A 25929-nucleotide genomic window follows, 5' to 3' on the forward strand; every position below is an offset into this window, starting at 1 on the left:
TGGATGGAGAGCCCTGCTCTGGAAAAGATGAGGATTCTGCACCTTTGAGCTCCAGGGAGGTGAAAGTGCCCAAGTAGGCACCCCAGTGATGGGCGGCCCCCTTCTACCTGGCAGGATTTTACTCATGGGCCCTTCATTCATGATCCAGACTCCTTTGGAATCAGCTGCAGGGGAAACTGAGAACAAACCCTTAGAGGGTGAGCAGCTGCATCCAGGGAAGCTGGGTTCCACTTTCACCCAGGGGATGGTCCCAGCCGTGCTAGGGACCATCAAGAGTCCCCCTTCTGCCCTCTGCGCCCACCCGCCCTTCCTCCTCTGTCTAGATTCAGGCCTCCCCCAAGCACCTCATGAGGATGAGCGTGGCCTGGCCTTCCTGACCTACAGACCCGCCTTTGGGCACCAGGGCTCCGCCAGCTCCTTGCTCCTCACACGTCCTCCTGGACTAGGTGTGTGCCTGTGGCAGGAGACTGCCAGTTGCCTCACCCACGCCACAGGTGGCCTGGCCCACAGATGCGTTCCCCAGTCCACAAGTTGTGTTATAAGGGAAGATCAGAAGCAGGCAGACCACGGCCCCACAGAGAGGTGCCCCTCTAGCCCTGGCCAAGGAGGCCAGGAAGGTGGCCAAGGCCATGATCTTCCCGCTCTGTCCCCACCCAGATCCCCAAAACTTGCCCACGATCCACCTCGTTAGGACAGTGTTGTCTGCGAGGGGGGCAGTTACTAATACCTCCTTCTCATCCTATGAAGCGTTTTCTGGTGACGTTTGTTACCTGCACGGCTCACTGCTATCATCCGAGCCCACACTCCAGTGTCACCTCCACAGAGAGCCCTACCTGCCCTGTCTATACCTTTTTCTCTGCAACACTTACCATAGCTGGTGTCGTGTCCCCGTCTCACTGCCAGTGCCCTCCCATGAGGGTGTGTCCAGCCATGTCCCGAGCCCCCACCTAACTGCCCAGCAGCCCATCTCCTGCAGCCGCACAGCCACCTCATGCCGTAAGCCTATGCTCATCCCCACTTCACAGATGGGCAGACTGAGGCTAGGTCGGCCAGGGTGCCTGCTGGGGTCACATTGTGAGTAGGCAACAGGCTGTCCCTGCCCAGAACCTGGCGCTAGGCCACCACCCAGCCCTGGGGCCCTGATGTGTGTCCAGAGCCAACCAGACCTGTCTGCTTTCTATGAGAAACATCTTGAAAGCTAATGGCTATTGATCCAGCTGGCCGGGCCTGGATGGAAAATATGTGCTGAGCAAGTCCTGCTTTTCGGTAAGAGCCACAGCTGCAGCTGGCTGCGGTCTGTCTGTGAAAGGAGGTCTACCTCCATCTGCCCCACACTGGCTGACAGGTGGCCTACCGCCACCCTCAGAAGGGCCTGTGATTTGGGGGTGGGGAGGCCTAGCCGGCCAGAGGATGGGGAAGAGGAGCTGGTACTGCCACCTATGGGTGCTATGGCTTCACTTTCCAAAGCAAACGTGTACCCCTCTACTGCCTGGAAGGTCGGGTTTCATGCAGGAGCACCCTCGCCTACTTTTTTTTAGTGCCCTTCAAAGACCTCAGCCCAAACCCAGAGGGAGCCCAGAGGTCCTGGGGCCTGCAGAGCCCCATGGGGCTGGGCCATGGTAAGGGCAAATCCTGGGCTGGGAGTCCCCCCTCCCCAGGAGGGGATACGCTCAGAGACCACCAGGTGCGTCAGAGAGCCAGCCCAGAGCCCACGGTGCCATCCAGCCCTGCCAAGGAAGCGCCCATCACAGCCCCTGGTTGGCCTTTGTATGCCCACGCCTTCACTGATTATTGGACGCATAGCTAAGCCCCTGCTCTGTGCTCGCTCTCGGACAAGAGTCCCTGCTCTGAGGGCCTGACCTTCAGGGGAATCCATGTAACAAGTGAGTCAGAGATGTCTCCAGAATGTTAGATGACAAGAGGGGCCGTGGAAAGCTGCAGCAGGGAAGAGATGTGGCATGTCAGGGTGGGGTAGAGAGCCTGGGGGCAAATGTGTGATGGTCCCGGGTACCCAGTGTCCAAGGTGTCCAGGCAGATCGAGGTGTTGGCGCAGCCTACCCCAAAGAGACACTGACCTGTGGGGACAGGCGCTGTCCAGCGCTGAACCAGGGTGGGTAGTCCAGGGCCTTCATGGAACCCTGAAGGGGCTCCAGGGGCATGCCCTTGCTCATTGGTTTCCCTAGGATCCTTTCTGAGCCCCTCTTCCATACTGCTGTGAGCCAGGGGATTGGGCGGCAGACATAGGACAGCCCAAGCTCTCAAGCAGCATGACCCAGGGAGTAAGAGAGACCTACAGACAGATCCTTGCATGGAAATGTCTTTAGGCCATGAAGGGGATGATGAGGCTCCAGGGGCGTCCCTCCACATGGAAGTGCACACGTGGACAGAGCAGTCAGTGGTCAGCACCTGTTCTATAGAGCCCCAGGCTCACAGAGCTCATCGCTACCACCTGCCCCTGCCAAGCAGAGTGGGTCAGACCTGACCCCAGAGCACACAGAGGAAGCGGGGGTTGGGGGTGCACCTGGGGTGTCTCCAAGGTGACCTTGCTCTCCACCCTCACCCTCACCCTCAAGCACCACTACAGAGCCTCTTCAGCTGCCCCACAGCAGGACAGCCCTCCAGGCGGCTCACAAGGACACTTGAGCTTATTGTCTCCCAAGGCAGGAAGCGGGGCAGGGCTGGTTCCCTCCAACTCCCGGGGCTGGGCTACGGGACCCCACTCTGCAGGTGGCCCTGCAGAAACAGTAGCTTCGCTCTGTCCCCTCTCTGCTCAGGGACGGTGCAGGGACCAAGGCCTTGCTTTGGTCAGGTGTGGAGGGCATTAGGGGCCCTGGACGGTAGACCTGCGGACCAGGTCTTTGATGTCGGTCAAATACACAGTGGGGTTCACTGATTCCCTTGTTTTTATTACATGAATTAGCACAAATGCAAGTATTGTGTATACTTTCCCCTTGTCTTTTTTTTTTTTTAATTTACCGCTATCTCTCTGAGCTTATTGAATATCATTCTGCATAGAGATGCTCCATTCTTGATGGCTGCCCAAATTTCCACTATAGGAACAGTCTGTGATTTAAGTAACCATCTTCCCTATTGATGGGCATTTATGTGGTTTTTCATTTTCGAGAGTGTTTATTTATCATTCAGGATGACTTTATTTGGCAATGGCTCTTAACATTTAAGTTTTGAAATGTCCCTGTCCCAGCCACCCCGCCACCCCACCCCCATATAAATGCATTCTGCTCCATCTTTCTATTGTAAAAAGTCATGGGTTATATGGTGGCTATCAGGGAGCATGGAGCCCAAAGAACTCTGCCAGTGCAATGGTGCTTTCCATAAGCAAAGAATGGGTGTGTTTTCCTCTCAAGGCTTATGAGCAAAGGGCCTTCCTGGGATGGGGCCCACCTGGCATCATCACACTGGAGTTTGCTTCAAGGAGGGGTGTGGTCCCTGCCTCTCTGTGCCTTGGGCTGCTTGCCTGGGGACAGCCCTTTGCCTGGGTTTGCCCTGGGTGACACCGTGAGAGAGTACTGTGGGACTGTGCCCCAGGCACCAGGGACAGTAGCTTCAGCCTTCAGCATTTGGGGATGAGTTCTCTGCATGTTCCCCCTTGCTCCTGTTCTCACTTCGAACACTTTTGAGTTCAGCTTTCCCGCCTGGAATGCAGCTTCGCCTGTGCTTGTTTCACATGTGCAGGGGACAGAGAAGGGTGGGTTACTCAGAGTTCTTAAGGACCCGAGATCTTACTGCAGAGAGGGGCCAGGCTCCAACCCAGGCGTCAAGAGCCCTTGGCGGCTGCTCCAGTTGGAGGAGTTTGGCTGCAGCCACTCCCTGCCCTGGGCCAGCCACCTAGTCTGTAGCACTCGGGGCTGTGGCATGCTCTCTAACCCACCACCACTCGGCGTTTCCCATCTGGACAGCAGTGGCTTCAGGGTCAGGCAGTACCATGTTGTCCATGACATACAGCGAGAGCCTGAGGAGCGTGAGCAGCAGGTGCCACTCCGACTGGGCCCTGCACCCCGTCCGCCAAACGGACATGCTGGAGCTGCAGCGCCTGCGAGAGGTGCGCGTGGCCGCCCAGGCCAGGAACATGGAGAGCTTCCTCCGCATGCATGGACTCTCCCTGGACAGCTGCACCGCCTGGCGCACGGGCATGAAGTATCGGTAAGGGCCAGGCACAGGGCTGGGGTGGGAAGTACACTGTCCATTGGAGGAGGCCTGGAGGCAGGAACTGCTGGAGCAAAGGATGCAGATGATATTCCTTACCATTGTACTATCTATTTGGGTAAATATTTTGTGTTTAAAAAGTTCTAACCATATAAAGATGTATAAAAGAAAATGGAAGTCTCCAGTAGTCCTCCAAAGATACACACTGTTAAGAGCTTGATGTAGACTCATGAAAAAATAATATGGTTTCTTGGGGGAGGGGAGAACTTTATAGCAGGGGTACAAAGGATCCCTGGTTGGCACAAACAATTTGTGCTTGACTACTGACCTAAAGATTGGAGGTTCCCATCCAGTGAAGAAAGGCTTGGTGATCTACTTCCAAAATTATAGCCAAGGAAACCCTATGGAGCAGTTCTACTCTGTAACACATGGGGTGCCATGAGTCAGAATTGATTCAACAGCAACAGGCTTGGTTTTTAGTTTAGCAGGGGTAAACATACAGTTTAATTGGTCTCCTGTAACTTCACTGGGACAAATTCACCTTTAGGAGTTAACTAGATATGACAATGACAAACCTATTCTGGTAACAGAAACCAGGTTGGACTCTAGGGACAAGAATGTGCTGTCCTCCTTGACCTCTTTAACTACCTCATTGTGGAAAGAGGTTTTTAACAGGTGGCCACTGAATTGCTTACAAAACCAAAAAAAAACCAAATCCATTGCCGCTGAGTCAATTCCAACTCGTAGCGACCCTATAGGGTAGAGTAGAACTGCCCCATGAGGCTTCCAAGGAGCAGCTGGTAGATATGAACTGCCGATCTTTTGGTTATCAGCCAAGCTCTTAACCACTGCGCCACCAGGGCTCTGAATTGGTTACAGTAAACTGTAAATAGCTGTGAATAAGTGTCCCATGTGGCCTCTGAATGATAGACATGTAGGTCTGACTTTTTTTGGAACCACAGAAGGACAGTCTATTTAGATCTGTAATCTTTTAAAACAGCGCCAAGACAGCACTCCAGTGGGCCCACTTTCTCTTCTGAAAACCTGGCATTTTCCTTTATAAATCCCTGTAGATTGCAAATACGCAGTTTTGCCGCCTGTGCCTTCCAATCTTTACAGGATTGCCAAATTTAGCAAATAAAATAAAAATACAGACCAACAGACACTTAGTTAAATTTGAATTTCAGATAAGGAATGAAATAACTTTTTATTATAAGTCCTGTCTTGGTCATCTAGTGCTGCTATAACAGAAATACCACAAGTGGATGGCTTTAACAAAGAGAAGTTTATTCTCTCACAGTCTAGTAGGCTAGAAGTCCGAGTTCAGGGCACAAACTCCAGGGGAAGGCTTTCTGTCTCTGTAGGCTCTGGAGGAAGGTCTTTGTCATCACTCTTCCCTTGGTCTGGGAGCATCTCAGCGCAAGAACCCCAGGTCCAAAGGACACACTCTGCTCCTGGCACTGCTTTCTTGGTGGTGTGAGCTTCCCCGACTCTCTGCTTGTCTCCCTTTCCTTTTATCTCTTGAGAGATAAAAGGTGGTGCAGGCCACACCCCAGGGGAAACTCTGTTTAGGTTGGATCAGGGATGTGACCTGGTAAGGATGTTTTACAATCCCACTCTAATCTTCTTTAGCATAAAATTAGAATCACAAAATGGAGAACAGCCACAGAATACTGGGAATCATGACCTAACCAAGTTAATACACACATTTTTAAGGGACATTATTCAATCCATGACAAGTCCCATGCAATAGCTGAGGCATTTTTGTTGTTGTTAGTTGCCATTGAGTTGATTACAACTCAATAGTGACCCCATGTGTGCAGAATAGAACTGCTCCATAGTGTTTTCAAGGCTATGACCTTTCGGAAGTAGATCACTAAGCCTGTTTTCCAAGGCACCACTGGGTGGGTTACAATCACCAGCCTTTTGGCTAGTAGTGAAATGCTTAACTGTTTGTGCCACTCAGGGACTCCTTTTTGGAACATTGTTGTTGTTAGGTACCATCAAGTCAGTTCTGACTCATTAACAACCCCTTGTACAACAGAACGAAACACTGCCCATTCCTGCGCCATCCTCACAATCGCTGTTATGCTTAAGCCCACTGTGGCAGCTACTATGTCAGTCCATCTCATTGAGGGCCTTTCTCTTTTTCACTGAGCATGATGTCCTTTTCCAGGGATTGATCCCTCCAGATAACATGTCCAAAGTATGTGAGACAGTCTTGCCATCCCTGCTTCTAAGGAACATTCTGGTTGTACTTCTTCCAAGGCAGATTTGTTCGTTCTTTTGGCAGTCCATGATATATTCAATATTCTGTGCCAACACCACTTAAAAGTTATTTGTTATTTATCTGAAATTCAAATTTAACTGAGCATCCTGTATTTTATCTGTCAACCCTAAATCTTTGCCTTCCATCTAACAGGCCCAACAGGTTATCTGGCTTGTCTCTGGAGTGTAGAGTCCCTGGGTGGTACAAAAGATGAACACACTTAGCTGCTAACCAAAAGTTTGGAGATTCGAGTCCATCCAGAGGCTCTTTGGAAGGAAGGCCTATTGATCTATTCTGAAAAATCAGCCACTGAAAATCCTCTGAATCACTGTTCTACCCTGACACATATGGGGCCACCATGAGTTGGAATCGACTTGACGGCAACTGGTTTTGGTTTTCTTGGAGAGTAGAGCAGAGGCCAGTTCGGTCCCTTTAACAATTTCTCCCACGGACAGCCTATTTGGCCCTTTAGTCCATTGTTTGAACATGTTGTTATAGTTTAAAGAAACAAAGCACTTCTGCCAGGAGTCCATTAGATGGCATAATTCTTAAAGCTTCATATTCTAAATTCAACCTTCAGGGAAGGACAAAGGGTCAGCCAGGCCACAACAAACTTCTAATTTTGATGGAAATTTCTCAAGAGAAAGACTGTGCTTTTTCTTCTTTTTTGGCTAGTCATTGGTAGCTTTCCTTTATTCCGCAAGTATCTGTTAAGACTCTACTTGGGGACCTTGCCCCTTCAGTGGAAATAGGAGGGTGGACGTATCTCTTAGGTTCCTGATGACCTCAGGGAGAAAGTCTTTGCTGCCATCTAAGACACTTCTAAATTAACATGTAATGCCGAAATATCCTAGGAACATTTCCCAAGGAGGAGAGGGGACAAGAAAACAACTCACTCCCTTAGCAGTTGACGGGCCAAAGCTTTTCTCACCGTCAAGGCCCTTCCCTTATCTAGCAATTTCATCTTGCTGCACACGGGGTTTCTGGAAATAGGGACTCCATGACTAACACTGCCGGTTATTAAAGATTCCAGATAAACACCCTTCCTGGTTAGCTGCCCTCCTGTCACCATCTGGGTCAGGACAGTTGAACTTGGTCTTAAATATTAACATAAGAGGGATAATTCCGTCAGATAAGTACCGCCACTCAGTGGGGCGAGGAGACCCCGCACCAGGCCTGGATGCTCTCGCGAACTGAGCTGCAGCTGGGAAAAGCTTTCTTGTTAACTTCTCCTTTCTTTTTTTTTTTTTCTTTTTTTGCCTTTGTTGTTTGTTTTTTAACTGCTTTCAATCCTTGCTGTTTAAAAAACATGGATTTTTAAAATTTAGACAGTCCCTGTGTGAGCTTTAGGAGCAGGTTAAGGGGAACTGGAATCCCCAGGTAGTTAAATGGCTAATGCACCCACCTGCTAACTGGAAGGTCAGAGGTTTCAGTCCACCCAGAGGCACCTGGGATCTACTTCCAAAAAATCAGCCATTGAAAAACCTCATGGAGCACAGTTCATAGGTCCTGGGGCTTGTGCTCAAATGCTAACCCAAAGGCTGGAGGTTGGAACCCACCCAGCGACACTGTGAGAAAAAGGCCTAGCAATCTGCTTCCATAAAGATTATAGCCAAGAAAACCCTCTGGGGCAGTTGTACTCTGAAACACACGGAGTCGCCATCAGTCAGAATAGACTTACCGGCAACTAACAACAACCACAAGGAGAACTGTGGTCCAGCTCCCCCCTTCCATCCCCACCTGGCTGTGATGCTGGAACGGTCTGGAGAAGTGACCCCAGATACGGCAGTGGCTGTGCCAATGGGCAGCCAGAGGCTATGGCCTGCGCCCCCACTGAGCCAGCCAGGCACCAACTAGTCTTTGGATTAAATGTGACTCTTCTCTGCTTCCCATGGCACCAGAATGAACCCAGACTCCCCACGAAGGCCCTGCACGCCCCTTGCTGCCTCTCTGGTCTCAGCTTGGACACCTCTCCCTCTTGCTCAGGATGCTTCAGCCACACCTGCCTTCCTTCTGTGTCTCAAACATATGAGCTCCTGTCATCCTCAGTGTCCCTGCACTTTGTGTTCCCCCTGGCTAGAGGGTGTGTCCCGCACCTGGCCCCTTCCCTTCATTCAGGTCTCGGCTCCATCCTCAGGGACTGTCCTGACCACCCAGTCTGCATAAGTCAGCCCATTGTCCTGGTTTATGGTCTTCCTCACACCTCCCACCACCTCTGTTACCTTGTTTTTGCCTGTCTGCACCCCCTCTGGTGGCACAAGAGTTAAGCACTCAGCTGCTACCTGAAAAGTTGGTGGTTCAAACCCATCTAGCAGCTTCACAGGAGAAAGGCCTGGCGATCTGCTCCCACAACGATTACAGCCTAGAAAACCCTGTGGGGCAGTTCTAATCTGTCACGTGGGGTTGCTATGAGTCAAAAATGTACTCAATGGCACCTAACAACAACAACAGCATCGTCTTTGTCTGTCTGCAGCACCTAGAACATTCCAAGCCCTTATAAATATTGGCCAAATGGTGTTGAATGGTCTTGGTCTTAATCCACTTTCCAGAAGATTCCCCTGTAAAATGTGATTTGTTTCCACTGCTTCCAGGACAGTAGAAAAACAGACATGGAAGTTGTGTCTAAGCCTCTCTCTCCTGCGGTCCAGACAGGGATAGCAGAGAGGCCTGGTGCCCTAGAGAGTGATTGCTGGTCGGGAACTTCCTGGCAGGGCACGGATCCTGATTCTAGATCCTGGGTTCTCATCACAGTCCAGGAAGACTCACCAGGAAGTGTTTGATTTGTTGCCAAACCAATTGAACACACTCAAGTTGCTCCATTATCCACAGGAGATGAGTTCCAGCTGGGCCAATCAGGGGAGGCTTCCCAGAAGAGGTGGGAATCCAGGCATGTCTGAAAGGACAGGTGGGAAGGAGGGCACTGTGAGCAGGAGGAGAGGCAGGAGAAAAAGAGCAGAGGTCAGGGGGAGGAACGCCCTGAAGGGGACAGCAGGCAAACCAGGCTAGGACACTAAAGGAAAGGTACCTCCACCTTGAGAAAGGTGCCCAGGGCTGACTTATACCTGGAGCTGGCAGGGCCATCCCTGAGTGTCCTGAGAGGAACCCTGGCTCTCCCTGGCTACCTATGGGACCTTGGACAAGTCACCTGGCCTCTCCATGTTTCGGTTTCTCCATCTGGAAACAAACAAAAAAAAAAAACGCAAACCTGTTGCGGTCAAGTGGATTCTAATTCATAGCGACCCGATAGGACAGAGTAGAGCTGCCCCATAGAGTTTCCAAGGATCAGCTGGTGGATTTGAATTGCCTCCCTTTCGGTTAGCAGACAAACACTTAACCACTGCACCACCAAAGCCCCTCATCTGGAAAGGGGACGTGATAGTCACTGCCTCCCAGAATTGTCCTGGGGACCAAGTAAAATAATGGCATAACTCAAAGTTCCATGCTTGGCTCCTTGTGAGAGAGAAGCAGTGGTCCCTCCCCTCCCTGCAAAAGGGACCATCCCTGCTCTCTGAGAGTTGTCCGGGTATTCTTTATGGATTGAGTTATGTCATCCCAAAATAGGTGTTGAATTCTTGGCTCTTGGACCTGTGGAAGTGATGCTATTTAGAAATAGGGGTTGTCTTTTGTTACATTAATGAGGTCATACCAGTGTTGGCTGGGTCCTAAACCTAATCACTTCTGAGTTATAAGAAGACCAGGATAGACACAGAAATACTCAGGGGGAATATAGACACCCTGTGAGGATTATCTACTAGACAAGGAACTAAGGAACGCCTGGGGCTTACCAAAAAGGAAGACATCCACAGAGCCGAGAGCCTAAGTTGGACTTTTAGCCTCTAGAACTGTGAGAAAATAAATTTCTGTTCTTTAAGCCACCCACCTGTGGGGTGTGTGCTACAGCAGCCCTGGGAGACTAAGACAGTATCCAAACCCCTGCAGTTGCCCTTCCATCTCAGAATTGCATTTCTGCAAACAGTTGTACCTGGAGATGCAGCTGGAACCCCTGTGTGGACAGCAAGGGAAGGCAGGAGGTGGTGGAGACCAGCTGGTCATCCTGCAAAAGACATCCTGCCAGGAACGGGTTGGGGAACCAGCTGGCCAGCGTAGGGCTCCCATAGGTCTCAATGTTGGGCCTGACCAAGCTCCAGCTGGCAGCAGTGTGTGACCTGTGTTCCTCCTGGGACTACTTCTGCTGGACAGCAGCCCTCATGCTGGCACCTCAGCAGCCATTCCAGGCCTGGAGACAGCTGTCCCTCTGTAGTTCCCCTGACCTCGCCAGCCCCAGCTTCCCTGCCTTTAAAATGGACATAACAGCCCCTTTCCTCCCTGGCAGGGCTACTGTGATAAGTAGGAGAAAGCACATAGATCCTGTGATGGTGAATTTCCTGTGCCCACTTGGCCAGGCTGTGGTGCCCAGGTTGTGGTGCCCAGGTTGGTCAGATACAAGTCTAGGTGTTGCTGGGAAGGTGTTTGGTAGATGTGATTGACATTTCCAATCACTTGACTCTGAGTAAAAGGGATGACCCTTGATAATGTGGTTGGGCCTTATGCAATCAGTTGAAGACCTTAAGAGCAAAAATTGAGGGTCTTGAAGAAGAAGGAATTCTGCCCGAGGCTGCAAGATAGAAATCCTGCCAGAGCTTCTAGTCAGACAGACTTCACTACAGATTTCGGACTCAAGACTGCAATATCAGCTGCTGCCTGAGTTTCCAGCCTGCTGGCCTGCCCTGCAAATTTCAGACTTCACACAATCGTATGAGCCAATTCCTTAAACTACATCTCTCTATGTGTATGTGTGCTTGTATGTGTGTGTGTTGTGTATAAAACAACCCATCTGTCCGTTTGTCCTACTGTGGTGGCTTGCATGTTACTATGATGCCGGAAGCTATGCCACTAGTACTTCAAATACCAGCAAGGTCACCCATAGTGGACAGATATCAGCAGACTAAGTCCTTCCAGACTAAGACAGACTAGGAAGAAAGCCCTGATGATCTACTTCCAAAAATCAACCAATAAAAACCTTAGGGATCACAATAGAATATTGTTAGACTCACTTGTTTTGGACACGTCATCAGAAGGGATCAGTCCTAGAGGGATACATCGTGTTTGGTGAAATAGAGGACCAACAAAGACGAGGGAGTCCTTTGGTGAGATGAATTGGCACCGTAGCCATAACGATGGACTCAGCCATGCTGGCAATCATGAGGGTGATTCAGGACTGAGCATCATTTTGTTGTGTTGTTCATAAGGTCACCATGAGTCAAAGTCAATTCAATCCACAGGCAGTGCCAGGCAGCCCCATGGGGACTGTCTTCCCCCACCCCCAGCCCCCTGACCAGTAACCTGAGCTCCCAGAAAGGGTCCAAGAGCAGGAGCTGTGCAGTGGAAGATTGAACTCCAACCCTGCACTGGAGCTGCAACCTGGGTGCGTTTCTCACCTTCCTGAGCCCACCATCTCCTCTGCAGAAGGAGGGGAGTGATGCGGCGTTAACTACTTTGCTTAGCCTTTCCGTGCCTCAGTTTCTTCAAGGGGGAGTTGGGATCATGAGGGTTTGGTGAGGATTCAGTGTGTTGTATGTGAAGCGCTTAGAACAGTGGCACATTGTGGGCACCATGTAAGTGTTGGCGCTGCCATCATTGCTCCTGTTGTTGATGTGATTAGACCTTAACGGGTGCTTCTGAGGGAGGAAAGGCAAAGGGTAGGTACAGTGCTTAGTTCAGGGCTTGGTACAGTCGCTTGATAAATGGTGGCAACTAAGAAACAAAATGTCCCTGTGTGGTGCAGACAGTTAACGTGCTCAGCTGTGAACCAAAAGATTGTAGGGTGGAGTCCCCCCAGAGGTGCCTCAGAGGAAAGGCCTGAGGATCCCCTTCCAAAAAAACAGCCATTGAAAACCATATGGGGCACAGTTTTACTCTGACACGCATGGGTTCCCCATGAGTCGGAGTCAACGACAACTGGCTTAAGAAGCAAAATGGGCCAATTTGTGGCCAATTTGCCTTTTTCCCCTTGTAGGGCTGAAATTGTGGGGTGTGGTCAGGATGGCAAGCTCCTGATGAGCAGGAAGGAAGGGGGTAGGGAGCATGGAGCTGGATCCAAGGAAACCCACAGATGACTGGAAAATGCCATGTCCTGGTGTCGCCTGCAGCACCCGTGTGGCCACAACCACAGTCCCCCCCGGCCCCGCCACAAAATGGTCCCTGCATGCAGGAGCTCAGGCCTCCAGCTCACTTGTCCTCTGGGCTCCCTATTCCTCTTCCTGCCATGTCAAGCCCTCCATAGCCAGAGCTGCCAGGCTAGCAGGTGCACCGAGAGACAGACCTGCTGCCTATCCCATACTTCCTGCCCCAGCTTCTCCTCTTACTAGAAGTACATCTTGTGTTTGAAATTAAGTCCTGACTTCCTTTTTTTCCTTCTGGAGCCTTGTCCACATAGAACCCCTGACCTCTCCTTCTAGAAGACTTGGCCCTGGCTCTGATGCAGGCTTGATTTAGACCTGTCCTAGGGACCCTCCACAGCCCCCTGCTAATGGAAACCACAATCCAGCATGCCACCCCCACCCCTAGAGGTCTTCACTCTCACCTACCATCAACCCCCTCCTCCAGGAAGTCCACCAGCTGGCTGACCTTTGCTACCACCCACTACTCTGGAGTACTCTCTGTCCTTTAGCACCAGCTGCCCTGCCTTGGGCTGAAAACACTGCTGGGTGCCACCCATGTCCCACTCAGTGTAGACGGATGGGGCAGCCTTACTCACTAATATGGGAAGGCACAGGGGCCTCTGCAGGACACGGCACTTCATTCCTGCTCTTGGAGAAGCTACTAGGTTTTTTTTTTACACTGCATTAGAACTCTGACTCCAGGTCTTAGTATGCTTGAGTCCATTGCTGTGGCTATTGTGTCAGTCCATCTCATTGAGGGTTTCCCTTGTTTTTGCCGACCCTCTACTTTACCAACCATGATGTCCTTTTGTAGCAATTGGCCTTTGCTGATGGCGTGTCCAAAGTAAGAAAGGGGAAGTCTCGCCATCATCACTTCTAAGGAACATTCTGGTTGTATTTCTTCTAATACTGATTTGTTTGTTCTTCTGGCAATCCACTGTATAGTCGATATTCTTTGCCAGCACTACAATTCAAATGCATCAGTTCTTCATGATCATGAAGATAGCGCAGGACTGGGCAACATTCATTCTGTTACACATGGGTTGTCATGAGTCGGAGCTGACTCGACAGCAACTAACGACAATTCCAGGCCTCGAGGCCACCACAGTCCACATTCTGGACAGGGAGAGCATCCACCCCTCCACTTTGAGCCTGTGGCCATTTGGAGAAACGACCTGGCCCAGTCCAGCTTTCCTGCCTCTGTCCTCTGTGTGAGCGATGGAAGGAGACGATGCTGGGTCGAGTGGCAGCTCAGCTGGAAGAGCCCCAAGTCAGAAGACGGCTGAGCCGGAAGCTTCCTTTCCAGGGACACTCTGATTAGTGACATTCTGTGGACAGAGAATGGAGCTTTTAATTGCAAGTGGCTGTGCTTCTCATTAATCACGGCAGGAACCAGCTGCTTTGTTTTAACAACAGCAGATACTTGCGAGGAAGAAAAAAAAAAAAAAAAACCAAAGATCTGTTGTGGATAGAAATCTTCCCCCGATGCCTCTTACAGATTCCATTTAAACTGACCAGTGCATATCTGTCAGTTTGTCATACTGTGGAGCTTGCGTGTTGCTGTGATGCTGGAAGCTATGCCACCAGTGTTCAAATACCAACAGGGTCACCCATAGCAGATAGGTTTCAGCTGAGCTTCCAGACTCAGACAGACTAGAAAAAAGGACCTGGCAGTCTACTTCTGAAAAGCTTTAGCCAGTGAAAACCTTTTGAGTAGCAGCACAACATTGATATAGTGCCAGAAGATGAGCCCCTCATGTTGGGCGGCGCTCCAAATACAACTGGGGAAGAGCTGCCTCCTCAAAGTAGAGTTGACCTTAATGACGTAGATAGAGTAAAGCTTTCGGGACCTTTATTTGGTGATGTGGCACAACTCAAAATGAGAAGAAAGAGTTGTAAACATACATTAATAATCGGAACGTGGAATGTACAAAGTATGAATCTAGGAAAACTGGAGGTTGTCCAAAATGAAATAAACATTGCTATCTTAGGCATTAGTGAGCTGAAATGGACTGGTATTGGTCATTTTGAATCAGACAATCATACGGTCTACTATGCCGTGCCGGAAACGACAGTTTGTAAGAGGAATGGCTTTGCATTCATCGTCAAAAAGAACATTTCAAGATGTATGCTGAAGTACAACACTGTCAGTGATAGGATAATATTCATACACCTACAAGGAAGACCAGTTAATATGACTATTATTCAAATTTATGCACCAACCACTAAGGCCAAAGATGAAGAAATTGAAGATTTTTACCAACTTCCACAGTCTGAAATTGACTGAACGTGCAATCAGGATGCATTGATAATTACTGGAGTTTGGAATGCGGAAGTTGGAAACAAAGAAGAAGGATCGGTAGTTGGAAAATATGGCCTTGGTGATAGAAATGATGCCAGAGATCACATAATAGAACTTTTGCAAGACCAGTGACTTCTTCACTGCAAATACCTTTTTCCCCCCAACATAAATGGTGACTATACTCGACGGTAGTGGGTTTGGTGTTTTTGGTTATACATGTGGACCTCACCAGTGGAATACACAGGAATCAAATTGATTACATCTGTGAGAAGAGACCATGGAAAAGCTCAATATCATCATCAGACAAGGCCAGGGGCCAAGAGCAGAACAGACCATGAATTGCTCATATGCAAGTTCAAGTTGAAACTGAAGAAAATTAGAACAGGTTGATGAGGGCCAGAGTATGACCTTGAGTATATCCCACCTGAATTTAGATACCATCTCAAGGATAGATTTGACACATTGAACACTAATGACCAAAGAGCAGACAAGTTGTTGAATGACATTAAGAACATCATACATGAAGAAAGCAAGAGGTCATTAAAAAGACAGGAAAGGAAGAAAAGACCAAAATGGATGTCAGAAGAGACTCTGAAACTTGCTCTTGGATGTAGAGTAGCTAAAGTAGATGGAAGAAATGATGAAGTAAAAAAACAGAAGGTTTCAAAGAGCAACTTGAACAAAGTAAAGTATTATAATGACATGTGCAAAGACCTGGAGATAGAAAACCAAAAGGGAAGAACACACTCTGCATTTCTCAAGCTGAAAGAACTGAAGAAAAAATTCAAGCCTCAAATCGCAATATTGAAGAATTCTGCGGGGAAAATATTAAATGACGCAGGAAGCATCTAAAGAAGATGGAAGGAATACACAGTCACTGTATCAAAAAGAATTGATCGACATCTAACCATTTCAGGAGGTAGCATATGATTAGGAACCCATGGTACTGAAGGAAGAAGTCCAAGCTGCACTGAAGGCATTGGCAAAAAAAGGCTCCAGGAATTGAGATGTTTCAACAAATGGATGCAGCGCTGGAAGTGCTCACTCGTCTGTGCCAAGAAATATAGAAGACAGATACCTGGCCAACCAACTGGAAGAGATCCATATTTATGCCTATTCCCAAGAAAGGTCATCCAACCGAATGTGGAAATTATAGAACAATAGAATGGGAATTTCAGAACACTTAATTGTGCTCATGAGGAATCTGTACGTAGATCAAGAGGTAGTCGTTCGAACAGAACAAGGGTACATGGTTTAAGGTCAGGAAAGGTGTGCGTCAGGGTTGTATCCATGCTGAGCAAATAATCTGAGAAGCTGGACTCTATGAAGAAGAACGGGGCATCAGGATTGGAGGAAGACTCATTAACAACCTGCAATATGCCGATGACACAACCTTGCTTGCTGAAAGTGAAGAGAACTTGAAGCACTTACTGACGAAGATCAAAGACCACAGTATGGATTACACTTCAACATAAAGAAAATCCTCACAACATCATGATAAATGGAGAAAAGATTGAAGTTGTGAAGAATTTCATTTTACTTGCATCTACAATCAACACCCATGGAAGGAGCAGTCAAGAAATCAAAAGACGCATTGCATTGAGCAAGTCTGCTGCAAAAGGCCTCTTGAAAGTGTTGAAAAGCAAAGATGTCACCTTGAAGACTAAGGTGCACCTGACCCAAGCAATGGTGTTTTCAATTGCCTCCTATGCGCGTGAAAGCTGGAGGGGGAATAAGGAAGACGGAAGAATTGACGCCTTTGAATTGTGGTGTTGGAGAAGAATATAGACTATACCATGGACTGCCAGAAGAATGAACAAATCTGTCTTGGAAGAAGTACAACCACAGTGCTCCTTAGAAGCAAGGATGGAGAGACTATGTATTACATACTTTGGACATGTCAGGAGGGATCAGTCCCTGGAGAAGGACATCATGCTTAGTAAAGTAGAGGGCCAGCAAAAAAGAGGAAGACCCTCAGTGAGATGGATTGACACAGTGGCTGCGACAATGGTTTTAAGCATAACAACAATTGTGAGAATGGTGCAGGACCAGGCAGTGTTTCATTCTGTTGTACATAGGGTCTCTATGACTCGGAACTGACTCAATGGCACCTAACAACAACAACAAGCACGTGTCAGAACTCACCCTGGAAGAAGAGACCCTTTAGGGTGGTGCTTAATTGTGGCAAGTTCAGGTCAAGGTTTTAAGCTTTCCACTCTTGTCTTATTCTTGTGACCTCTGAGAATATTAGGAGTCAGGACCCCTGTTTTAGGCAAGTGGAACGTTCCAGACTCTAACAAGTCTTTAAAAATCACAGGGGCTCCTGTCTACCTTTTCTGCTTTGCAGTTCTCTGCTGGGTACAGCATGTATTTTTCCTGGGATCCCTTGGGAGAGTTCTGGCTTCAAATATCCATTCCTGTCAGCATGAAACATCCTTAAAATGCCTTGCAAATGCCTCCCTTCAGACACCCCGGCTGCCCTTTAAGGCTGTCTGGTGCCTAGGGACCTAGCACAGAACTCCCCTGGGTTTATTTAGAAAAGGCGGACCCTGAGTTTATGGTTGAATAAGTGGTTCTTTCCCCAGTTGCATCCGTGGCCTCCCCTTAGCAGTGATCTTTGGCTAAAAAGGAAGGTGTAGGTGAAGTGTGTGGGACTATGTCTCCTGCTGTGGCCAGGGTGGGGCAGCAGAAAGGAAAGCAGCAGAACAGGCTCATTCATCTCGCAGGCTTTAGTAAGCACCTTCCGTGTTCCCAGTGGTCTTATGGGTGCCTGGGGAGCCTGTGAACAGAGCAACCAAGGGCCCTGCTCTTCCGGGACCCCTGACCTGGGAAAAGATGGATAGTCCACAGCAATGGAACTTTGGAGCCTCAGAGGGTGACCAGTGATGTGCTGGATGGGACTGGAGAGGAGGGGCAGCTCCTCAGGGACACCTGGGATAAGACATACCTGGCAGAGAGAATAGCGGGTGCAAAGGTCCTGAGGCAGGCACCACGAGGCGTATTCTAGGAGTACACGAAGGCCAGTGTGGGCAGGTCAGAGTGGCATAGAGGGAAGTGTGGGCTAGGACAGAATTAGAATTCAGTTCCCTCAGTGCAATGGGAGAAATGGCAGCACAAGGGTATGGGGATTATGAGTGTACCTGGGTGGCTGTTGGGGAGTGTTTTTTTATATATATATAATTTTTACTGTGCTTTAAGTGAAAGTTTACAAATCAAGTCAGTCTCTCGCACAAAAACTTATATACACCTTGCTACATACTCCCAATTACTCTCCCCCTAAAGAGACAGCGCGCTCTCTCCCTCCACTCTCTCTTTTCATGTCCATTTCGCCAGCTTCTAAGCCCCTCTACCCTCTCATCTCCTCTCCAGGCAGGAGATGCCAACTTAGTCTCAAGTGTCCACCTGATCCAAGAAGCTCACTCCTCACCAGTATCCCTCTCCAACCCATTGTCCAGTCCAATCCCTGTCTGAAGAGTTGGCTTTGGGAATGGTTCCTCTCATGGGCCAACAGAAGGTCTGGGGGCCATGACGACCGGGGTCCTTCTACTCTCAGTCAGACCATTAAGTCTGGTCTCTTTATGAGAATTTGGAGTCTGCATCCCACTGCTCTCCTGCTCCCTCAGGGGTTCTCTGCTGTGTTCCTGATCGGTTGTAGCCAGGCACCATCTAATTCTTCTGGTCTCGGGATGATGTATTCTCTGGTTCATGTGGCCCTTTCTATCTCTTGGCCTCGTAATTACCTTGTGCCCTTGGTGTTCTTCATTCTCCTTTGCTCCAGGTGGGTTGAGACCAATTGATGCATCTTACATGGCTGCTTGCTAGCGTTTAAGACCTGTTGGGGAGTATTTTACTTGTGGACCCAGGAATGCCCTAAGTCCAGCCTGGCCCAGGCCCCCCTCCTCCTTTGACATCCCTAGGGACAATCGAGGCACAGAGGCAGGTGCTGCTTCCCTGGCAGCCAGCCTGTGACCCAAGAAGCCTTCCTCCCTCTCCTGGAGCCCGGACTTGGGCTTCCCCCTCTCATCACTGTCCCAGGGGCCAGAGGGTGGCCCACTGAGGAGGCATGAGCCCTGGGAGGTAAGACAGCAGGTGTAGCATCAGGAGTGGCCAGGGCCTGATGCCTCGGCTGGGTCCCAGCTCATCTTGGGCAAGCGTAATCCTTCATTTGCTCATACATAAAATGAGCAGATGACAGCAATACCTTCCAGGTAACAATCCACAGAGAAACCAGCATCTAGGTGTTCCGTAGATGTTTTCACTGTCTTTGTCACTGCCTTTGAATGTGCAGTGACCACCACCCACAAAAGCACTGGCCAGTGAGCCCCTGGAATTCATTCATTCAGAAATACTTGTGATGTATTTCACTTCCACTAAGATGGCTAAAGGAGCCCTGGTAGTTTAGTGGTTAAGTGCTATGGCTGCAAACCAAAAGATGGGCAGTTTGAATCCACCACCTGCTTCTTGGAAACTCTATGGGGCAGTTCTACTCTTTTCTATAGGGTCTCTATGAGTCGGAATCTACTTTATGGCATCAGATTTGGCTTTTTTTAGTGCAAAGTGGCCAGACTGTACACCAATTAGGAATGTGGTGCTGGCAACATTTGTCCCACCCCACAGATTAGGGATGGGGGTGGGAGAAAGAGGAGGCAGGAACACCCTGTCTCCGTCCTGAGCAGCTGGGAGAATGGCGTTCCTGTGGGAAAGACGCTGGGATCAGGCCGGCCGTAAGTCAGGCACTCCATACGCATGCTGAGCTCATGCTTGAGAAGTTCAGGATGCAGATCAGGAACCAGAGGAGGTCATTGGATATCGGGGCGGGGTCCAGGCTGGCAGATACCCGGGAGCGTCCTCAGTACAAAGACGACCTTAAAGGTGTGCGAATGAGCAGAGCTAACAGGGAGACAGCTGGACAGACCGGGGAACTGGCCGGGCCTGGGTGCTAGGATTTCCTCATCCTTCATTCACATTAGCAGGATGGGGCCTTCCTGGGGCAGGGGGAGCCCAGATGCCATCCACAGCAGTGCTCCCTGCCCAGGTCGGACAGCCTAGGCAGCTGTGAGAAAGAAGAGTGGTCTATTACCCAGCATTTTTAGGGTGCAGGCTTCAGCTACCTAAGTTTTGCTCTTAAGGCCTTCAGCTGATTGGATAAGGCCCATGCATATTATCAAGGGTCATCTCCTTTATTTAGAGTCAACTGATTGTAGATGTGAGCCTCATCAACAAAACACCTTCCCAGCATCACCTAGGCTTGTGTTTGACCAAACACGGGGCACCACAGCCCCAGCCTAGTGGACCCATAAAATTCACCAACACAAATGGGCATCTGTCCAATAGCTGTTTGTGTCCCTCAGTATAATCAGAAACATGGTTTAGTCTTTCCTTGGGTCATTGAACCAATACCTATGGAAAGCCCGCTGTATGCATGGCATAGTGCTGGGCAGGGGAGACACAAAGACAAACACCAAGGAATGGCTCCTAACCTGTGGTGTTGATGGGGAGACAGAATCTTTACAACAGCCTTTCCGGGGTGTGGTCAGTGACACTGGAGAGGGAGGGGTGCCCGCGCTCGGAGAGCTGGCGTCATACCACCTGTGGTATCTAAGCTGTTGTCAGAGAGAGAACAGGAGCTCAAAGGCAAGAGAAAGGGCACTTCTGCCAGGGAACAACAGGAGTGAAGGCCCAGAGGCTTTTGAGGCAAATGGCATTTTTTTAAAGATTTATTGAGATATACTTCACTTACCGTATAAGTTACCTGTTTAAAACGTACAATTCTATGGTTTTTGGCATATTCACACAGTTGTGCAACCATCACCACTAATTCTAGAATATTTCCATCACCACAAAAAAGAAGGCTTGTACCTACCCTTCAGCAGCCACTCCCCTATTCCCCCTTCCCACTAGCCCTGTTGTTGTTGTTGTTAGGTGCTGTCAAGTTGATCCTGACTCATAGCGACCCCATGTGACAGAATAGAACTGCCCGATAGGGTTCTCTAGGCTGTAATCTTTACAGGAGCAGATCACCAGGTCTTTTCTCCCGTGGACCTGCTGAGTGGGTTTGAACCTCCAACCCTTCAGTTAGCAGCCAAGCACTTAACCGCTTTGCCACCAGGCTTCCTTTTCTACCAGCCCTAGGCAACCACTAATCTCCTTTCTGTCTGTATGGTTTTGTCTATTCTAGATATATAAATGGAATCATATAATAGGTGGTCTTTTATGTCTGGCGTCTTTTACTGAGTTTTCAAGGTTCACGCATGTGGTAGCATGGATCAAAACTTGATTGCTGTTTATGGCTGAATAATATTCCATTGTATGGATAGACTACATTTTGTTTATCTGTTTGTCAGTTGATGGACATTTGGGTTGCTTCTACCTGTTGGCTATTACAGATAACGCTGCCGTGAACATCCAAGTTCTGCGTGGATGTACGTTTTCATTTCTCTTGGATACATGCCAAGGAGTGGAGTGGTAGGGTCATCTGGTAAAATGGATGACATTTCATTTCACACGCTCATGGTGACTAAGTCGCTGGGAGTCTCAGTTAACTGTGTGCCACTTAAAGCAGGCCATCTGGTAAGAGCAGCCCGTAAGTAACAGTAAGACACCAGCCTTACTGTATCCAGTGGTTTGCCAGAGCGCAGAGAAGTGTATAAGGAAGAAGAAGGAAGGGACTTTCACCTCCCGTGAAGTCAGCGTGCACAATCACTCTTGGTAAAAGCACTGCTTCCTGGGCCCAGCCCCAGAGCCATTCATTCAGTATGTCTGGGGTGGGGCCCAGTACTCAGCATTGTAACAAGCACCCCTGGCATTCTGGGTCTGGTACTGAGCAACCCTGCCCTAGACTGGGAGTGCCATGAGGGCAAGAACCTCAGCACCGGGAGAGCACACAGTATTTGTTTCTTTTTGAAGAAATAAGCATAATCATTTTTATAAAAAGGGAAGAGGATTATAGAAAGAGCCTATCGGATATTAGTCTGAGTGAGTTCCATTGGGCCCTGGCTTTGCATATTTAGGGAAGGGTAGAATGCCAGACTCTGCCTTGTTTCTGTATGAAGAGCCCCAAGCAGAGGACAGGAGGTAGGGGTAAAAACTCGCCCTGGGCAGGGGGTGAAGGCAGAGTCTGGCCTCCTGCAGCCTCTTTGGCAGTCCCTGGGCCCCAGAAGGCCAGGGACTGCCATCTCCAAGTCCAGGGCCCATCCTGATGAGGGTCTGCCCAGCCTGGCATTAGAGCCATCCCTCCCCCTTCCCATCTCCCTCTCAACTCAAGGGGCTTAGCAAGGGCCACCGCCTGCCCTGAGTTTGGGAAGCCAGACCAGCCAAGGCTCTGCAGCCCAAGTAGGCAGGTAGCACGAGAAAAGGCAGAGCATGGCCCGGGGTGTCCTGAGAGGCCCTGCTGGTGTCTGGAGTGGTGTCCATGGTCTGCCCAGGCATCCTTGGCAAACAAAGCCCCAGCTCTGTCCTCCCAGGCCCTCTGTCCCGAGGGCATGGGTGCCACCCTCAGGGCTGGGCTCCTGCCATCATACCAGGCCGTGCTCATGGAAGGACCAAGGGCTCCACTCACCTGTGAGGGCCAGGGCAGCAGAGGGGTCTGACACTTGCACCTGATGCCAAGGCTCAACCCATTAGAAAGCAGTTCCTTTATGTTGAGGATCAGTGTTAACTTTATATTAGAGTTTCTACCACTGTGAGCCTCACCATGAACACAGCCTGCTCCGGGGCTCAGTGTGTGTCCTCTGATCTCCACAAGGACCCTCGAAGGGAGCGTTCTTTGTGATCTGCATCTTACACCTGAGGACACTGAGGCTCAGAGAGGTAGGGACTTGCCCGAGGCAGCTCAGCTCATGAGCAGGGAGGCTAGGAGTAGAACAAGGTTTGTTCTTAATCTGTGCCAATAAGGCAGGGCAGGGACAGGGGGAAGTTAGGAACGCCATCAGCTGCCATGGACATCTCTAGGTGGAGTCTTTTCTGGTTGTGGCAGAGCAGAGCCCAAAGAGTATAGTAGGGCCTGGGAGGGCTGAGCTAGGATGGACAAATTGACTCAGAGAGGGCAAGACACCTACCAGAGATCACACAGCAAATTAGCCACAGAGCCAGAGCTAGCCCCTGATCTCCTGCTTCCCCTCCACTGCTCTGTCTCAGCCCCTCCCAGCAGGGCAAAAGGGGACCTGAAAGGCAGCTTTGGCCAAGGCCCGCCCTGAGGGGGTGAGCTGGATACTCAGGGTCATAGGGCAAAGCCAGCCCCCCTGCCAACAAGGGTGGCTCTCTGGGTTTATTGGAAGCGCCACTGAGCTTTGCTACAGTAGTACAGCCTCATTCCCATCTGGATCCTGTGGCCACAAGTGCAGGAAAGGATATGCAGGAGGATGGGATAAAAGGGCATGGCTTCATTCATTCACTCATTCATGCACTCATCAATTCCAGAGGTACTTATTGAGCGTCTTTTGTGAGCTAACTACTGTGCCAAGTATTAGGACTTCTCAGATCTCCTGTCCCTTTGACCCTTGGATTTCTTTCCTTAGGCTATCTATGTCATTATTATCAAGACAGAGTGGTCTTTTCTCCTTGTATTTCTGCCCTGGCTGAAGCCCCCTTTCCTAGCTTAGAACCACAAGTGGGCAGAGCTGGGCACTCACCTGGAAGCTCTGGCTGGAGCCAGCCACCCACACACTCGGCTGGCCAGCTAGGCAGCTGCCCATCCTGCTGCCCCATCCTCCGCTCACCCTGCTGCAGCGCCTGCCCAGGCGTCCTCCCCAGCCCCCCGACTGAGTGGCCGTCAGCCTTGAGCAGCCAGTGACGGCCTGGCAGGCAGCCGGTGCCTCCCACTTCATTAATAATGAATCGCCAGGCACTCCCTGCACCTCTCACTGGTCGCCTAATTGACTTGGTGGGAGACTCGGAAGGTCTCCTCTGGAGAGACTCAGAGAAGCAGCTGCTCCAGCCACGGCCACCAGAGCCCAGGAGAGCAGACAAGCAGCCTCACTCAGCCTCCCAAACAGCACCCCCAGGACACCTGGTCCCAGGGGCCACCCCCCAGAGCACCTGCTCCCAGGGGCACTTGCAGGGGCTTCTTTCCCCAAGGTACCTGCTCCCAGGGTCCACCCCCCGCACAAGGATACATGCTTCCAGGGGCCACCCCCACCCCAGGGAATCTACTCCCAGGTAGCTGCACCCCACCAGGGCACCTGCTGGCTGCCCCAGGGCTCAGGGAGCAGCCAAGACTCGTGGAAAGGAAGGAGATTTCTCTCATCAGTCAGAGAGAGCTCTCAACCCAGCCTTGCAGACACTTTGGAGACTGCGTGGTGACGGCACCCTCGAGCCGGGACCAGACACTGGACAGCCCAGTCCAGACCAGGGTGGGGGCAAAGGAAGGAGCCCCCAATACCAGGAAGATGTGAGGGGCAGAGGAAATGTCAGCTTCCCACTCGACTCTCAAGTTTCCTTCAAGAAGGTCTCTTCTAGCTTGTCTCTGGAGCTCTGATCCCCTCCCCTTGGAGAGCACACCGGCTCTCCTCCGTCATTGCCTTGGGAGATCCTGGCTCCCAAGGGGCCTCCTTGCAGAGATTCCCCCTTAGGGGATCACGTCTCCCTCAGGGCAGGGAGCAGCCTCCGGGAGCAGTGACTTCTGGACAGGTGGGAAGAGAGCTCACAGCCAGGACTCAGCCAGCCTCCAGCATGCAGGTCTCCTTCATGTGTTCTGAGCACAGCCTCAAGGCCCGCAGCCCCGATGAGCGGCTGGGCCGGCCTGCGGTCAGCAGCCCCAGCATGGGCACCCACGGCCGCTTCCGAGCTGTGGCCATGGTGGCCCGGAGTCTGGGGCAGGTGTCGGTGCAGAGCCCCCCAGGTGCCGGCGATGCAAGCGGAAAGCAGCCCGGCATGAAATACAGGTAGGAGGTGGGATGGCTTGATGAGCGGGGGCTGCCCTCCCTGCACCCCGACCACCTGCGACAGTCCTTAGAATCTGCAAATCCCTGGTTTTCAGGCTTAGGTGCCAAGAGGCTGAGGGGAGCTATTTTTAGTGCTTGGTAGACTTGGTGAGAAACAACACTGGGGCTCAGGGTGGGATTAACCAGTAAGCACAGCATGCACCAGCTTACAGTAAGCCAGGTACACACAGACTTGTGTTTACCTCCTGATCTGTAGGGCACCATTTCACATGGGTTTCACCACACCTTTGATTTATTGATGTGGTGAAAAACAGGTGAAATTGTGTGCTACAGATGAGTAAATAAGCACACGTAAGCCTGCGCATACCTTGCTTATTGGGTAATCCGCCCCTGCTCAGGATCAGCCCCAGGTTTCTCCCTTTGAGTCACAGAGGGAGATGGTGCTCGATTGTGTCTCTCCCTTCATCCTGCCCACTTGGTTCCCTTCAAAGGGGTCTCCCACATCGACTCTGTGCAGAGCTTTCTCTCTCTGGGAGCCTGAGCCGGCACTGGCCACAGGTCCCTGCACCCTCTCTGCTTCCTCACCTCCCGGTACATGGGGGTTCGAGAAGTTGGCCCATGGGTAATCTCATGTCTCCAGCCAGCCCAGCGTGACAAGCATCTGTTCGATAGTCAGGGGCTGGCAGGTGAAGAATGTAACGAAGTTTACCTTCCCTCCCCACCCTGGCTCCAGCTCTAGCAGGCACACAGCGGCCAGGCAGCTTCTTGAGGTTCCCCCGCAATCGTTCAGCCCAGGCTGCTGGGTTTCTTCTCCATTTGTGCTCAGCTGCCCCACCTGGCCCTCAACTTCTAGGGTAAAAGGCTATGTGAGGATGATCAAGAATGGAAGTCTCTGTTCTAGAAGCTCTGGGGGTTTTTATCGTTCGTTAAGTGGGGGGTCAAAAGCTAGAAGTAAACTTTTTTTTTTTTAGATACCTGTTAGCTGCTACAACTTTTAAGTCAATCATGAAAAAAAAAAAAAACCCATAGCTGTTGATTTGATTCCACCTCATCATATAGGCTCATCAAAGGAGTTAATTAATACACGTGAGGCCATTTTAAAAAAATATAAAGCATTATATAAATAGAAAGAGTGGCTATTAACATGATTCC

General features: G+C 50.3%; 1 protein-coding gene across 10 annotated transcripts in view; it reads left to right on the plus strand.

Annotated features, from left to right (window-relative positions):
* The window catches only part of KCNAB2 (potassium voltage-gated channel subfamily A regulatory beta subunit 2), a 111231-nt gene that overhangs the window by 51205 nt on the left and 34097 nt on the right, over window positions 1–25929 (plus strand). For 2 of the 10 annotated variants that reach the window (XM_049877742.1, XM_049877744.1), the window contains exon 1: window positions 4162–24777. The exons of 7 other annotated variants lie outside the window; for them this stretch is intronic. In XM_049877742.1, the coding sequence (XP_049733699.1) occupies window positions 24566–24777 (212 nt within the window). In that variant the 5' untranslated portion in view covers window positions 4162–24565. Of the gene's footprint in view, window positions 24778–25929 lie in introns of all 10 variants that reach the window. One more of the 10 variants, XM_049877743.1, reaches the window with a different exon arrangement.

Source organism: Elephas maximus, chromosome 3, assembly GCF_024166365.1.
Source record: "Elephas maximus indicus isolate mEleMax1 chromosome 3, mEleMax1 primary haplotype, whole genome shotgun sequence".
In the NCBI taxonomy this organism is placed as follows: Eukaryota; Metazoa; Chordata; class Mammalia; order Proboscidea; family Elephantidae; genus Elephas; species Elephas maximus.